We start from the raw sequence: 16,618 nt of genomic DNA, 5'->3' as shown, positions 1-16,618 counted from the left end.
TTTAATTCTCCTTTTGTGGTCCATAAAAGAAAGAAGGGCATACGGCATTAGAACAACACCCACCAGGGTGAGTAAATGATGACTTAATTTTCATTTTAGAGTGAACTAACTCTTTAATGTAAAATTAAAATGTTCATGTTCATGTTATTTCTCAGAGCATTAACTACTGTTAAAGAGATAGCGCACCCAAAAATGAAAATTATCGTATGACTTACTCACCCTCAAGCCATCCTTTCAGACGAACACAATCGGAGTTATAATTAAAAATATCCTGGCTCTTCCCAGCTTTATAATGGTAGTGAATGGGGGGCGAGATTTTGAAGCCTAAAAAAGTGCATCCATCCATCATAAAAGTAATCCATACGACTCCAGGGAGTTAAATAAAGGCCTTCTGAAGTGAAGAGATGGGTTTTGTGAGAAAAATACCTATATTTTTAACTTTATAAACTATATTAACTAAGATTAATAAATGCTGTATTGTTCATTGTTAGTTCATGCTAACTAATGTTGTTAACTTGTGTTAACAAATGAAACCTTAATGTGAAATTTTTCCAGTTTTTTTTTTTTTTTTAACTATTTTGTGAATGGAAAAAGAGGGATCTGTCATGTTTGAGTTTGTTTCTATTAAACCATGACCCTTAAAAGTTACTGTAAAATGAAACCGTAACAGATTATGCTTTTATTGTTTTTGTAATAATAATAATAATAATATTCAGATGTTTTGGTACAGTCTATGCACATTTATTTATAGTGCTACAGTTCTCAATTTTTTTAATATAATTTTTCCTCTGAGGAGATTCATATAATATAAAATAATCATACAAAAACATTTAACTTACTGTGTCTTTTTATCTTTTAATTGTACTTTCTGGAAATATTTTATGAATGAACAAAAATAAATATAATACAATAATGCAATGAAAATACTATTTAATAATTTTTATTATTATTATAACACCCTCAGTTTGATGTGCTGAACTGGAGTAATCGTTGGACATTAATATCTGTAACAGATGCAGTGTTTTTTTTTTTTTTACAAGGACAATATTCATGTTTCAATACAAGAGAAAAAATATCACCATTCTTGTAAATCAAAACTAAAATTCACATTGAATTAATAAATAATAATAACAAAACAGATAAACCTAGTGTTGGAAGAAATGCTAACTATCGTATTTACACAGCGGATTAGTATTCTGGATTATTTTTTCCATTTTGACCTTTTGCATTATGATATATTATTTAATAAACGAATATAATAAACTCACAAAAACCGACATACCAATGAAACGAGCTTCATCTCCACATCTCTCGCCCCGTATAGCAGCTTATGCTTCAAAAACACAGTAAAACCTGTCAGGATGTCTTTGCATTTTCAATGCAAATCATCAGCTTGATCATCAGCTTACAGTAGTGCACATTAAATATAAATATGGCAAAAGCAGCTGTAAAAACAAAATCAACAAAACAACAACAGAGGAAAACAACACTCGTATCCTGTTTTGGCCACATGAACACAGGTGAGTTTAGTAACTACAGGATTGTGATTGTTCACTTTGTGCAGGTTCTGCTAGTTGAACATGATCGATTCAGGATCCTGGTTCATCATTTGCGCCATGTGTCGCAGAACATCCTTCTTAGTAATGATTCCAAGTAAACGTCTGATGTAAGAGAAAGAGAAGTTTAGTCATCAGCCACTTTAAACAGATCTCTGATTAGACACAGCTCATGATTTTATCACATCTGTTTTCACATTTGCATGATTTAACCTTTCTTCCACTGAAGCACTGACTACTAGTGAACATAAGCTGCAACATGTCTATTTCTGAGGCAGTGTGCTCAGAAGCCCCACCCACTGTGAAATCTCATTGGCCACGCCTCGCATATATGAAACATCAAATACGTTCTGAGATGAACTAATCCTAACATGCATTTTTTATCATTATTAGTTGCCTAAAAAAAAACAGTTGTGAAGGTTCTTACCCGCTGCGTGTGACCAGACACTGGCGGAGACCCAGTTTGCGGAAGATGTCCACCACCGTCTCCATGGGCGTGTGGTCAGTGACGGTGAAGGGACTCAGATTCAGGATGCGTCTTAGTTTCAGAGGCTGAGGGTTTGATGTGGGAATCTGCGGAGCGTCTTCGGTGAAATATACCACGGAGTTACTCACCACACCGTCCTGCTTCTGACGCGCGTTTTCTGAGGAAAGGACAAGCAGACACAGATTTACGATTATTAACAACATCATACAGGATTTCATAATAGGACAGAATATTTCTAGATGATGTACACGTTTCTTGTGTCATTAAATCAGTTTTCATACTCATGAGAAGCAAAAATGCTATTAGAATTTGTGTCTTACTGATGGCCAGGATAAGATCCCGTCTCTGTACGAAGCCGATGAGTCTCTCGGATTCCCGGGAGACGACCACAGGAAAGCCGTTGTAGTCCGTCTCTTTGATCAGCGTCTCCACGTCCTCCACCGTGGTGCTGTCCTGCGTGAGGACGGACAGCGGCGGCTCGTTCCGGCGTGGCCGCATCACGTCGGTGGCCAGCGTGCGGTGGGTGAACTCGTCCTGGTCCAGGTACGGGTAGCCGTTGAGCTGGATGTGAGCTTCGTAAATGCCCTCCTTACCGAAAGCGTCGGCCACCCACTTACTGGTGACGGCGGCCGCCATTAGAGGAACGATGTACTCCAGACCGCCGGTCAACTCGAACATGATGACCACCAGAGAGACCGTCATACGCGTCACGCCGCCTGAACAAATGACAAAACATCTCACTTCTGCAATTCTACAGCTCGTAATCTACACTAACGGTCACTTCTGCTTACCAACGCTGAATTTATTTGATCAAAAATACAGTAAAAATTGTGAAATATTTGTACAATTTAAAACAGCTGTTTTCTATGTGAATCATCATAATAAATCAGTATATTAGAATGATTTCTGAAGGACCATGTGACACTGAAGACTGGAGTAATGATGCTGAAAATTCAACACTGGAATAAATTACAGTTCACTATATATTCACATAGAAAACAGCTATTTTGAATTGTAAAAATATTTCACTATTTTTACTGTATTTTTGATCAAATAAAAGCAGCCTTGGTGAGCAGAAGAGACTCTTTCAAAAACATTACAAACACTTTTTGACCAATAGTGTACATCAGCAAAACTTTCACTCATAAAAACAGATCTTGATCTGAGGAAATTATGTCGTGTCTGACCTAAACATGCAGCGGCGCCGACCATGGCGTACAAACCCGGCGTCACACAGTCAGCGCCCGGGCGGCACCAGTTCTTAAAGATGATCCAGTCATGATGATGGTACGCCATCTGCTCCACTGCAATGCCCACGATACGCCCTGCGATGGCGCCCACCGCCATACTGGGGATGAACAGACCCGAGGGGATCTGTGGAAAAACATCACATGACGAGAATGACATTAGAGCTTCTCGATTATGGCCAAAATCAAAATTATGATTATTCTGGTCAATCTTGATTTTGGTCAATAGTCTTTATTAGAGATTTATATAGAGATTTGTGCAAAAATGCTGATTCATCCAGTAATGAAACAAGTCATGTCTTCAGGAGTGAGTCATCAAATCATTCATTCAAGAGATTTGTTCAAAAACGCTGATTCATCCAGTAATGAAACAAGTGAAGTCATTACGAGTGAGTCATTGAATCATTCATTCAAGAGATTTGTTCAAAAACGCTGATTCATCCTGTAAAGAAACAAGTCATGTCTTTATGAGTGAGTAATTGAATCATTCATTCAAGAGATTTGCTCAAAAACGCTGATTCATCCAGTAATGAAACAAGTCGAGTCTTTATGAGTGAGTCATTGAATCATTCATTCAAGAGATTTGTTCAAAAATGCTGATTCATCCAGTAATAAAATAAGTGATGTCTTAATGAGTGAGTCATTGAATCATTCATTCAAGAGATTCATTAAAAAAACGCTGATTCATACAGTAATGAAACAAGTGAAGTCATTACGAGTGAGTCATCGAATCATTAATTCAAGAGATTTGTTCAAAAACGCTGATTCATCTATTTATGAAACAAGTGAAGTCTTTACGAGTGAGTCATTGAATTATTAATTTAAGAGATTCATTAAATAACACCATCAACTTTAAGACATGAGAAAGTCGTCCCCCTCACCTTCATGCCAAATGTGAAGATGGTAATGACTATCTTGAAGATCAGCGCCAGCGTGAGCTGCCAGAGGGCGCTGTAGACGCCCGGCCCGGCGGGTCTGTCCGGGATGTCGTCCACCGGCCGGGTCATGTTGGGATTGTTGATGTAATCGCAGAGCTGCGACGACTCCAGCGCTCCGCAGTCGTTGAACAGCTCCGAGATCAGCTCGCTGGTGCTCCGCCGAGTGTACGGGTTCGGGAAGGCCAGGATGGCCGTGATTCCCGTCACCACGATCACCTCCAGCACCGGATACTTGCCCAGGCTCGTGGTCTTACGCCGCCGGCACCAGGCGATGTTGCCGCGGATGAAGAGCGTCCCCCAGAGCCCCCCGAACACACCCAGCAGGATGAAGGGCACCAGCTCGGCCATGTACCAGGGCGTGTGGTACTCCACGTAGAACAGAACCAAACGATTGTTGCCGAACGGGTTGATGGAGCGCAGCGTGAAGGCCGCCACCAGTGCGGCAAAAAAAGAACGCCAGAGTGTCTTCAGAGGGAAATAATAACTAACCTGCAGAGACACACGGCAGCATGATGAAACTGTAACTGTAAATAGATGTACAAGAATGTGTGTGTGTGTGTGTGTGTGTGTGTGTGTACCTCCTCCAGACTGAACAGCACTCCTCCGATTGGAGCTCCAAATGCCACAGACACTCCTGCAGCCGCAGCTGCTGACAAAACCTGAAACAAACGAAAGCAGCAGATTTCAGGACACTCGTCTGACTTCCTCTCACATCATCACACTCATCACAGCAGCAGATGAAGCACCTCTCTGCGTTTGCCCTCGTTCTTGCTGTATTTGGAGAAAAGGCTGCAGAACAGGTTGCCGCAGCAGCAGGCGACGTGAACGAGCGGCCCTTCCTTCCCCAGACTGAGGCCCGACGACACGGCCAGCACCAGCGTGACCGTCTTTATGAGCAGCGTCCACTTCCCCAGATACCCTCGGATGATGAAGCCACTCAAGATCGTCTTTATCTGAACGACAGACACAAATGAAACACTCTCGGACGTCTTGACTTATATATCAGCTCATCTGCATGAAGTTTCCGTACCTCAGGTATTCCTGATCCGCAGGCGTACGGAGCAAACACTCGCACCAGAGACACGGCCAGGAAGGAGAAGAAGAGCGCCCACAGCACATACAGGAAGTAGTTCAGCACATACACCCCAGCGCCCTGAGGGCACAATTACACAGATATATAAGAGAGTATGAAGAGGACATGAAATCGCCCCCTATACCCTTAAATAGGGCACATTTGAGGGAACAACCATTTGCAGTGATGTGCACTTATTCAATCCTATAATGCACCACAATAACAAGTGCTGAATGAATTCCCGCGTCTGGCCAGAAGATGGCGGCAACAGCTGAATTATAATTTTCTAAACTGCTGGTCCAATGTGGGCACCACGTAATATCATACAGGTATAAATTCCTTTTTAATTGATTATTAAATTGTTTAATTAAGGTTTAAACATAGATTTCATGAGGTTTCAATATAAATCTTGTCATTACTATTGGAGCTGCAATATTGCGCCACAAAAAGTGCCACATAATTTGACCAATTTTTTTGTGATTAAACATCAGTATGGTACGGAGCCCCAAACATGACATGCAGGAAAAAAATAGTAGGCTAAATCATGCGCACGATTTACTATTTCGTTCCCTCGATTTATAAATCATGCACACGATTTAATTTTTTTTCTTGCATGTCATGTGTGGGGCTCCGTAATATGGCTGTAATAATAATAATAATAATAAAATAGTAAATTATAATAAATATATTTATTAATTAAGTAAAAAATTAAACAAAATAAGAAATATTACAATTGTAGTATTTCACTGTGAAATTTAAAAATATATAATATTTTTATAAAGACTTTTGAAGATTTATTTTTTGTATAAAAATTACAATTACGATTTAAAATGTGATTTAAAAAAAATAAAAGTTTTTTGCTGTGCATGATTGTAAGATCATGCACAATCTCCTGTGGTTATATTTAAATATGACTATAATAATAATAATTATTATTATTTTTACAAAATAAAAAAATTAAACAAAATTTTACTGTAGAATAAAAAATCTAGCATTTAAGAAAAAAATTATATAATAAAATAATATATTCATAAAATAATAATAATATAATAAATATATCATTATTATAATTTACTAAATAAAAATATTAAACAAAATAAGAAATATTACAATTGTAATATTTCACTGTGAAATTAAAAAAAAATAAAATTTTTAAGATTTATTTTTCAGATAAAAATTGCGATTGCAATTTAAAATGTGATTTTTTAAAAAGAAAAGTTCCAGGTTTGCTGCGCATGATTGTAGGACTGCACATTTCGGACAATTTCTAGTGGTTATTTATAAATATGACTATAATTATTATTATTATTATTATTATTATTATTACAAAATAAACAAAATTTTACTGTAAAATAAAAAAATCTAGTATTTAAGGAAAAATAAAAGAATAAAATAATATTATATTTATAAAATAATAATAACAATAATCATAATTGTATTTTACAGTGCAACTTTATTTAGATGGAAATCCACATGTAAATAAACACAGCCTTCATGATTTGATAATCACACTGTGCAGACTTGGGATCAATTAAAAAAAATGAGTTTCAACGTATTCCTCACTCTACCTCTGTGTAGCCGGTCATCAGTTCAGCCCATTTCTGCCACTGAGGACACTTGTCTCTGTCAGCGAAGGTGGTCTCATTGGACGTCCAGCAGCACTGCTCATGACTGTACCAGAACGCAAACAGACACACCCCTTCCTTGAGATCCGTCATCCAATCAACAGCCAGATCGATCACTCCGGCCAGCGTGCCTGTGTTAGACGAGACCGAGATGTTGAATATTAAGTGCTTTGATCAGTGATGTCATGAGTGGGCGTGTCTCTGCACCTGACAGCAGGCCAATCAGCAGCATCACCAGCCATCCTGACCAGGCGTCCAGCAAACCCTTAATCAGCTCCCACATGGACTCTTTACTCTTACTGGTGATCTGTAAAAAACACACACAAAACCTGATGATTAATTAATGATTAAAAAATGCATATCAGCATCTGCCGGTCTGTTTCACCTTCCGGTGTCTGTCCGTGTCTCTGGATTTTTCTCTCAGCCAGTCGATGGTGTGAAAGTCCTCATAAGTGCCGACGTCTGGGAACGGCTCGTCCAAGAAGTCCATTAGGTTCCCGGTGCCGTTCATCTCCTCTGTGGGAGTCGCACTGCTGATGCCTGCGAGGAGAGCCGACCGGATTGTCAATAAATACATGAGAAAACAAACACACATTCTCTCATCCCACTTCATTCTGGGACGCTACTGAAGGAGTATCCACTTCAATGAGAAAACATTCATATAGGAACAATTTATATGTATACTTAAGTGTTTAGTAGTACTATAGTATAGTAATGGTATATATATGTATAGTATAGCAGATGTATAGATGTTATTGGGTTATTTTTGAGGTTAAACATTTAACCCAATCGCCATTTGTCCATATTTAACCCAACTTGGGTTATTTTTTAGAGTCACCAAGGTTAAACATTTAACCCGACCACTGGGTCAAAACAACCCAATCGCTTTTAACCCATCTTGGGTTATTTTTAACCCACCGTTTTTAGAGTGTAAACATTTCACAATGAATCAAGCTTTATTCAATAATATGAGGAAAAAACACACAATAGAAACGGCTCGGAGAGGCCTTACAGAAATATCCCTCAGATTTCACATGTCACGTGACAGCAGCATGTTAAAACACATGCTTAAATAAACTGAAATGAATTAAACACCCGACATATATCAACATATGCCCATAATAACACGAATGTCACATACAGCAGGTGCACACGATGATTCTGATCATACAAACATGAGCCTCACCATCTGCCTCCGCCATGTCGCTGTAGGTGTAATAGAATCAGAGATGAAGCGATGGTTTGTAGAGTTTGTCCATCATAACATCAGATTATTAAACTGATGCAGCAGGACGGCGACATACAGTGATGACGTCACGGCGTCTACAGTCAGCGCTCCGCTGGCGTCACTGAGCGTGCGCGAACGTCAGCGCGGCAGAAAACAGGCGCTTGCGAATTTAAGGACGTTTTCTGACAGTTGAAATTCTAATCTATTCGAATACAAATGGAAAACTCAATCAATGTTGTCTAGATAAAATCCAGCCATCATAAACGACTGTAGTTGGTCAATTCTGATTCGCGCTGAGAAAAGTAACAGATGTCATGTGACCACCACTACACACCAGCGATCTGAGAGGAATAATTTACACCATTCTTCAGCCTTTTCTGTGATGTGTAGTGACAGAAGTTAGTGTCCTAATTTCAAATATCAATCTTTATCTTCGCTAGAGTTATTGTTACTACAGTAAAACTGTGTTTACTTGGTATTAGGCATTACTGTCCTCGCAGAGAAACTACTGAAAGATTCTGAAAGCCAGAAAACTGGGGTGTATATTTGATGTGCTTTTTGTTTTCAGAATGACAGGAAAAGAACGGTTAATTTTGCAGTTATTTATTTTATTTAATACCATATACAGAAGAAGAAGTGTGTTCTTTGTAAACCAAACCTTTTACGTTTTATAAACAACTTTAAATTATAGATAAACCTTTTGGAACAAACGAAAAACAATAAAAGCACTAAAACGTAGGCCCTTAAAAGCACAGAAAGTCATTTATTTCTTTTGCTGCTTTATTTAAGAAACTTCACATTCTTACTATGTATGACATTATTATTTTTCAAATGTGCGTTTATAATATATGCATTATATAATAATTATAATGATATACATTTTAAGCAACCAATATAGTAATTTTTTAACAATAGTTGAGTTAAATAAAACTACCCAGCAGGTTGGGTCAAACATTTAACCCAACTGCTGGGTCAAAACAACCCAATTGCTGGGTTTGTCCATATTTAACCCAACTAGGGTTATTTTTAACCCAGCAATTTTACAACCCGATTGCTGTCCATATTTAACCCAACTTGGGTTATTTTTAACCCAGCATTTTTTAGAGTCACAGAGGTTAAACATTTAACCCAACCGCTGGGTTTGTCCACATTTAACCCAACTTGGGTTATTTTTAACCCACCGTTTTTTAGAGTCACAGAGGTTAAACATTTAACCCAACCGCTGGGTCAAAACAACCCAATTGCAGGGTTTGTCCATATTTAATCCAACTTGGGTTATTTTTAACCCAGCACTTTTACAACCCAATTGCTGTCCATATTTAACCCAACTTGGGTTATTTTTAACCCAGCATTTTTTAGAGTCACAGAGGTTAAACATTTAACCCAACCGCTGGGTTTGTCCATATTTAACCCAACTTGGGTTATTTTTAACCCAGCATTTTTTAGAGTGACAGAGGTTAAACATTTAACCCAACCACTGGGTTTGTCCATATTTAACCCAACTTGGGTTATTTTTAACCCAGCATGTTTTAGAGTCACAGAGGTTAAACAGTTAACCCAACCGCTGGGTTTGTCCATATTTAACCCAACTTGGGTTATTTTTAACCCAGCATTTTTTAGAGTCACAGAGGTTAAACATTTAACCCAACCGCTGGGTTTGTCCATATTTAACCCAACTTGGGTTATTTTTAACCCAGCACTTTTACAACCCAATTGCTGTCCATATTTAACCCAACTTGGGTTATTTTTAACCCAGCATTTTTTAGAGTCACAGAGGTTAAACATTTAACCCAACCGCTGGGTTTGTCCATATTTAACCCAACTTGGGTTATTTTTAACCCAGCATTTTTTAGAGTGACAGAGGTTAAACATTTAACCCAACCACTGGGTTTGTCCATATTTAACCCAACTTGGGTTATTTTTAACCCAGCATGTTTTAGAGTCACAGAGGTTAAACAGTTAACCCAACCGCTGGGTTTGTCCATATTTAACCCAACTTGGGTTATTTTTAACCCAGCATTTTTTAGAGTCACAGAGGTTAAACATTTAACCCAACTTGGGTTATTTTTAACCCAGCATGTTTTAGAGTCACAGAGGTTAAACAGTTAACCCAACCGCTGGGTTTGTCCATATTTAACCCAACATGGGTTATTTTTAACCCAGCATTTTTTAGAGTCACAGAGGTTAAACATTTAACCCAACAACTGGGTTTGTCCATATTTAACCTAACTTGGGTTATTTTTAACCCAGCATGTTTTAGAGTCACAGAGGTTAAACAGTTAACCCAACCGCTGGGTTTGTCCATATTTAACCCAACATGGGTTATTTTTAACCCAGCATTTTTAGAGTGTACTCAAATATATCTGATTGTTAGAGATCCATGAATTATTATCGGTGTAAAGCATTAGTTGAAGCACTGAATCTCTGTGCGGGAGTGTGTGTTTTCAGATGATCTGCATATGTGAATGATGTGTTTGTGCTGAGAGAGATCAGAGCGCTTCTGCCCACCCGACCCGAGATGACGCGCGACTCCTCGGCAGAGGCTTATCCCGGACACTAATGCTCCTGTCAGCGCTCGGCACTTTTCAGTCTAATAACTAGTAGACGGTGAGGAGGAGGAGGAGGAGAGGTTGTCATGGACCCTGGAGTGTGCGCTCTGGAGCTGCTGGGTGTGTTTTTCTCGCTGGCCGCCTGCTTGTGTTCGCTCCTCACCACCGCCTCGCCCCGGTGGCTCACGCTCTCCACGGAGCTCCTGCCTACGGAGAGCTTCGAGCTGGGACTGTGGGGAACGTGCGTGGTGCAGGATCTCGGGGTGACCGAGTGCAGGCCGTACGACAGTCTGCTGGGTCTCCCTCCTGACATCCGGCTGGCCAGAATCCTGATGTGCGCCACGGTGGCGGCGGGTTTGATCGGCCTGTTGTTCGCCGTTCCGGGCATCTACCTGGTGAACAGCTGCAGACGCACCGAGAACTTCGAAGCCAAGCGGACCCTGAAGATGCTCGGGGGGATCATGTGCTTCGTCGCAGGAGTCCTCGGCCTCGTGCCCGTCTCGAACGTGGCGCACCTGACGGTCCTGCGCTTCTTTGACGAGAGCGTGCCGAGCGTGGTTCCTCGCTGGGAGTTCGGAGATGCGCTCTTCTTCGGCTGGACCGCTGGGTGTTTGCATTTGGTGGCTGGATTCTTGTTGGTCACCTCCTGCTTGTGTCTGCGAGAGGAAACGTGCCCGTTACACCAGTCTATACCGCTAAACAGAGCACAAATGAGGAATTCAGAACGCAGGAGGACAGAATATGTGTGAGACGAATGGTTGGTTAAAGGCACAGTTTTGCTTCAACTAATGTTTTACTGCACAGATAATAATTCAGTGATCTCTATTGATCAGATATATATGAGTAGATTTATGTGTAAATAAATGCTGCTACTTTTTGTGTTTTATTTTTGAGTCAGATTTGGTAACTCTTTACAATAAGGTACTATTAGTTAATGCATTTAAATAACAATGAGCAATACATTTATTACAGTCTTTGTTAACGTTAGTTAATAAAAATACAACTATTCATTGTTAGTTCATGTCAGCTCAGGTCCATTAAATATAATATTAACACATACAACTTTTTGATTCTAATAATTGTGTTAGTTAATGTTCAAATTAACATGCTTTAGAATATTTTTTTTATTGTTCATGTTTAATTAATGTTAACAAATGGAACCTTATTGTAAAGTGTTACCATTCATTTTGATTTGAAATCATCAGTACTGTTGCAAGCTATTTGTGAATCATTTTATAAGCTCATTTGACTCCCAGATCTGCACACGTGAATGTGATTCTAATGAGAAACGGTTTACTAATCATGGAAATGAAATACGCAAACTTTCCAAGAAAGTGCAACCTAGACTTTTATGACTATAAGGTCATTTATAAGAGAGACAATTTTATGCTAATTATCCAAATATTACCTGAAAACCAGCTGCAAGCTTGTCAGTTCGTCTGTTTTTATATTTTAAAGCATTTAAAGAGAGCGAGTGAAATTATATCTTGTGTTCTCTGACATGACAAAGTACCAAAGTTGTGATGATCAGTCAATAAATCAGCTGAATGTTTGTCACTCTCATGTGATGTGTGGAGAGATGGAGGTGATTTTTCACCAAAATGTCAACAAATATCAGTTTTCACAAAAATGTTTTAATATTTGTGCACGTGGCTCTAATTTATTTGTTTAAAGCAAGCATGTTTATGACGATATTGCTTAAGAACGAATATTTAAAAATGCTTAATAAACCAAATTTACATGCAGTGAGGTTCAAAGGTCAGACACTAGTAAAAAAGCTTTTTTCGCATTGAATGGCATTTTTCTAATTTAATGCATTTTTTTTACATTTTTCATGTAGCGCAAACTTGATTACAGTCACTGGAGAATATTTTTCTTACACACACACACACACACATACATATATATATATATATATATATACATACATACACACGATTTTTTAATATATATATACCGATTATTGGCCGATATATCGGTGCATCTATATGTACCAGTACATATATATATATATATATATATATATATATATATATATATACACACGATTACATATACATGTATATATATATATATATATACCGATTATTGGCCGATATATTGGTGCATCTATATATGCCAGTACATATATATATATATATATATGCATATATACGTGCATATATATATAAATATATATATATATATATATATATATATATATATATATTTACAGTATATATATATATATATGTATATTAGAGATGCACCAATTTATCGGCCAATAATCGGTATAGTTTAAAACAGCCGATAATCAGGGCCGATATATCTGGTCAGTCAAAAGAGGGCAGGAAAATGCACTATATATATATATATATATATATATATATATATATATACAATTTTCAAGTTTAAAATAGATTTTCAGATTCTCAGACTTTTGATTTCCCCTGCATATATCAATATATAAAAAATGTAGTAAAAAATTATATATAATGAGAGTTTTGGAGACAAACGGATCTAGATTTGATAATATGATGATGAAATGTGCAGTATAATTTCATCCGCTTCAACTATTGTAGCTTGAAAGTGACAATTACTTTTAATCCAAGTCTGCAGCATAACTTAAAAGAAACAATGTTAACACACATTGTTTGGGGAAAGTGTTCAACATGACCCTCAGTTATCTTCACTGAGATAAAATTGCATTACATAAGACAACATCATTATATAAAAGATATCCATTTACTCTGAAACCTCACAGAAGTGTGTGATCTCTGATGTGTGTCCTGATGGATTAAAGCCCAGTTCTGCAGGAGGAATGTGTCTTTGATCATGTACTTTCCAAATCCCTTCAGTCTCTTGTCTGAAATGTTTTAACTGTTTTAACGAGTGTTTGTGTCGATCGGATCTTCTTTTGCACATCTCAGTCTCGGCGGTTCTGCCCGGCCCGGGTTCATGCTGTCAGATGAAAGTTCTCTTTGTTGGCTTTCCACAATGGACTCATTATAACGTTGTATGTTAATCTTGCCATCTTTTACATACAAAGGTTTCTTCACTATCAGAAGCACATGTTGCTGACGGCTTCCTGCCCACTTCCTTTATGATAATGAGCCGTATGGATGAAACGGTTCCTCCAAGTCATGATTTTCTTTAGTGGGATTATTTTTTAAAGAATTACCATTGCTACTGCACAAATATTTAGACCTAAATTTATGTATTTAAATTGCATATAATATTTCTATGAACATGGTTAAAATATGGCTAGCTGACTGTGAATCAAGCAATATTCAATTAGTTAAAATGTAAACAAATTGGATTTATTTATAATAAATATATAAACCTGGTTGTGTGTATTTAAAACACTGTTAGTATTCATTTTAAACCATTATTAGTGCTATCATGACTCACAAATACACATCGCATTAAGTTTATTAGTTGGGTTAAAACTGTGTAATCCAAATGGATGGAAATTTTATATGCAATTCAAATACATAAAACATAAATTTAGGCCTTCACCATCATGCAAACGGTTAATTCTTAAACTGATCATAACATGTTTTTATTTTTCAACCTTCATTCCGAGCCTCTGTCTAAAATGGAAGTGTCCAACCCTGCTCCTGGAGAGCTACCGCCCTGCAGACTTTAGTTCCAACCCTGTCCGTAATTATCAAGCAACCCTGAACACCTTGATTAGCTGGTTCAGGTGTGTCAGCCGTTAAGCGACTGAATGCTAGTGGGCGGGGCCTGTGGTGTGATTATGTATAATTATTCTTGATGTATAACTATTCTTGCTCTGGAGGCAGGCATATGCATTTGCTCGTGTGATGTCACAGATATCACAATATCAAAACGAGCCGTTTTTGGAGCTTGATTAAATAAATGCTTTCTAAAATGCTTTGGATGTTTTAAGTTATGAAATTTGCAGGATGTTTTAATGGTACAAAGACCTTTTTTATGTCAAAAAGATCAAGGCAAATTTGATTTCTCATGTCATGACCCCTGTAAAGGCACACTATGTAACTTTTGGCCCTCTAGCGGTTAAAAAACCAAACTGCATGCATTTTGCGGAAGAACATTGTTTTGGTTGTGCTTCGGCTCTGTGTGGATGAATATGATTATCCTTTTGCTCATAAAACATTCACTACTAGGCTTAAGAGATATAACCAGTTAAGATGGAAAGGATTTCAAGCTGACTAGCTGAAGACGTTACTGTAGCTGCCAAGCCGATGTTGATTCTTGTTTTATTACGAGCTCTGTCGCGTTCTCCTTTCCCCAACAGATTCTTCTCTGTTCGGCGTTTGTTTAAAACAAGTGATTCCTCGGAGGTTGGAGATTTAGCGGCTCCATGTCAATCTTTCTCATTCGTTGTGATGACTAACCTCTGCCACTCTCTGACCAGACACGCATCAAAGTAGGCAGAGCAACTTCTCTTTATTTTACGGATATGACGAGACACACACGGGCGAGTGAAGTGCAAATGGAACGGATTATCGAAGAGAAAAAATGTAGGGCGGGCGTGGTTCTGTGCATCAGTTGTTGATTAGATGTTAAGATGTGGGTGTGGCTCTCAAAAGTATATGCAAATGAGCATGCAGGGGCGGGGTTTAAGCACAGTAAATGATTGGTGAATTCTGGATACGTCATCAGAGAGAAGTCTGTCGTTTAAGTGAATGGACCAGTTGACATTTTGATTCAAACTTAGAAGGTCAAAATATTTTTTTAAAATTAAACATGCACATTTCATTTCATGCTGACTTTAATAATGCTAATTTAACAGCATGTTTTTATACAATTTGACTTGCTTGCATTCTCTGGAAATTAATTGAACCCATGACTTTGACATTGCTAATGCAGTGCATCCTTTTTTTGAGCTACACAAATCTAAATTAATGTACTATTTAATTTCAGAACAGAAATCTGGGTTTACTGCGCTCGTTTCTGGTTCTGATCGTGCATAAGAGAGGCCTTTTGTTCTGCTGCCATCGGTCTTGGCACAATGTGGACCTCAGAGAGAACTGCTTTGGCACAGACTGCACTTCCAGCCTAACAATTAGTGTAGTGATCGTCTGGAGAGCTTTTCACGTGCCCTGCCACTGCCATCCTCCGCTCTAGTTCACATGAGCGGGTCTCCGGAGAGATCGAGATGTGAGATCCACACCTACCAGCCATGGACCGAAGCCAGCGCCTCGATGACGCAAGTTCCCTCCACTTCCTGCATGACTGTCACCTGACTCAAGGATTTTTATCTACCAGAGTGTCAACAACAATAATAAAGGTGACACTTTACAATAAGGTCTCATTTAACATCAGTGAATTAACAAATGAACAATATATTCTTAAAGCATTTGTTAACCTTTGTTAATGTTAGTTCACAGTGCACAAAAACTTACATAAGTCTTAATAAACTTAAATCATTAAAATCACACACCTAATTGAGCTAATTAAGGTCTTGGTTTGCCAATTTGCATATTATCCATCTCAAATAGTATGCAAAAGTAATATTAGTGCTTCTAATTTCATACTTTGAGGGAAGCACATGCTTTTTGATCAAACATTATTGCACAACGAAGTCAGTTTGTTTGCCACTTTTTTTAGATACACGTTATGAAATATTGATGAATTTTGAGGTAGTGAAACACAAACTTTTTCATCACCAGTAAAGTACTTTTAGTATGTAAAAGTTATTTTCCCGCTGAAAAAAGAAATGTATAAATAAACTCTGTTCTCTCAGTGTGGACAAGCTTATGTCTACTTGAATTACCCAACAATTACTGTTAAAAAAAAAATCCCTTACAATCACAAAGTTCCTGGAGGATCAAGCAAAGAAAGATAAAGGAAATAATCCCCTTAATTCCATCATTGACTTGATCATCAGGATTACAGTCTCATAAGTCCCTGTCCAAGCTTATATCTTCTTCTTACAGTAATGAACCA

The 16,618-nt window shown here is 38.1% G+C and overlaps 2 protein-coding genes across 3 annotated transcripts; one reads left to right on the top strand and one right to left on the bottom strand.

Annotated features, from left to right (window-relative positions):
- Positions 1-924: 924 nt before the first annotated feature.
- On the bottom strand, positions 925-8,279 carry clcn4 (chloride channel, voltage-sensitive 4). The gene is made up of 12 exons (XM_051913441.1): positions 8,112-8,279; positions 7,311-7,465; positions 7,133-7,232; positions 6,869-7,056; positions 5,259-5,381; positions 4,975-5,181; positions 4,807-4,887; positions 4,172-4,717; positions 3,231-3,417; positions 2,364-2,759; positions 1,984-2,200; positions 925-1,661 (listed from the first exon to the last, which is right to left on the bottom strand). The coding sequence occupies exons 1-12, from the start codon at positions 8,125-8,127 to the stop codon at positions 1,571-1,573; spliced, it is 2,307 nt and encodes a 768-aa protein (XP_051769401.1). The 5' UTR covers positions 8,128-8,279; the 3' UTR covers positions 925-1,570.
- A 932-nt stretch (positions 8,280-9,211) lies between these two features.
- Positions 9,212-12,254, top strand: LOC127523019 (putative claudin-24). 2 transcript variants are annotated; one of them, XM_051913445.1, is made up of 3 exons: positions 9,212-9,267; positions 9,610-9,783; positions 10,017-12,254. In XM_051913445.1, the coding sequence occupies exon 3, from the start codon at positions 10,789-10,791 to the stop codon at positions 11,449-11,451; it is 663 nt and encodes a 220-aa protein (XP_051769405.1). In that variant the 5' UTR covers positions 9,212-9,267; positions 9,610-9,783; positions 10,017-10,788; the 3' UTR covers positions 11,452-12,254. The 2 variants fall into 2 exon arrangements, with proteins under 2 accessions (XP_051769405.1, XP_051769404.1); XM_051913444.1 differs by lacking the exon at positions 9,212-9,267 and adding an exon at positions 9,306-9,522.
- The last annotated feature ends 4,364 nt before the right edge of the window (positions 12,255-16,618 follow it).

The sequence above is a fragment of the Ctenopharyngodon idella genome, chromosome 11 (assembly GCF_019924925.1).
Source record: "Ctenopharyngodon idella isolate HZGC_01 chromosome 11, HZGC01, whole genome shotgun sequence".
In the NCBI taxonomy this organism is placed as follows: domain Eukaryota; kingdom Metazoa; phylum Chordata; class Actinopteri; order Cypriniformes; family Xenocyprididae; genus Ctenopharyngodon; species Ctenopharyngodon idella.
Note: the sequence above shows the minus strand (reverse complement) of the source record. Positions and strands in the feature narration are given on the sequence as shown.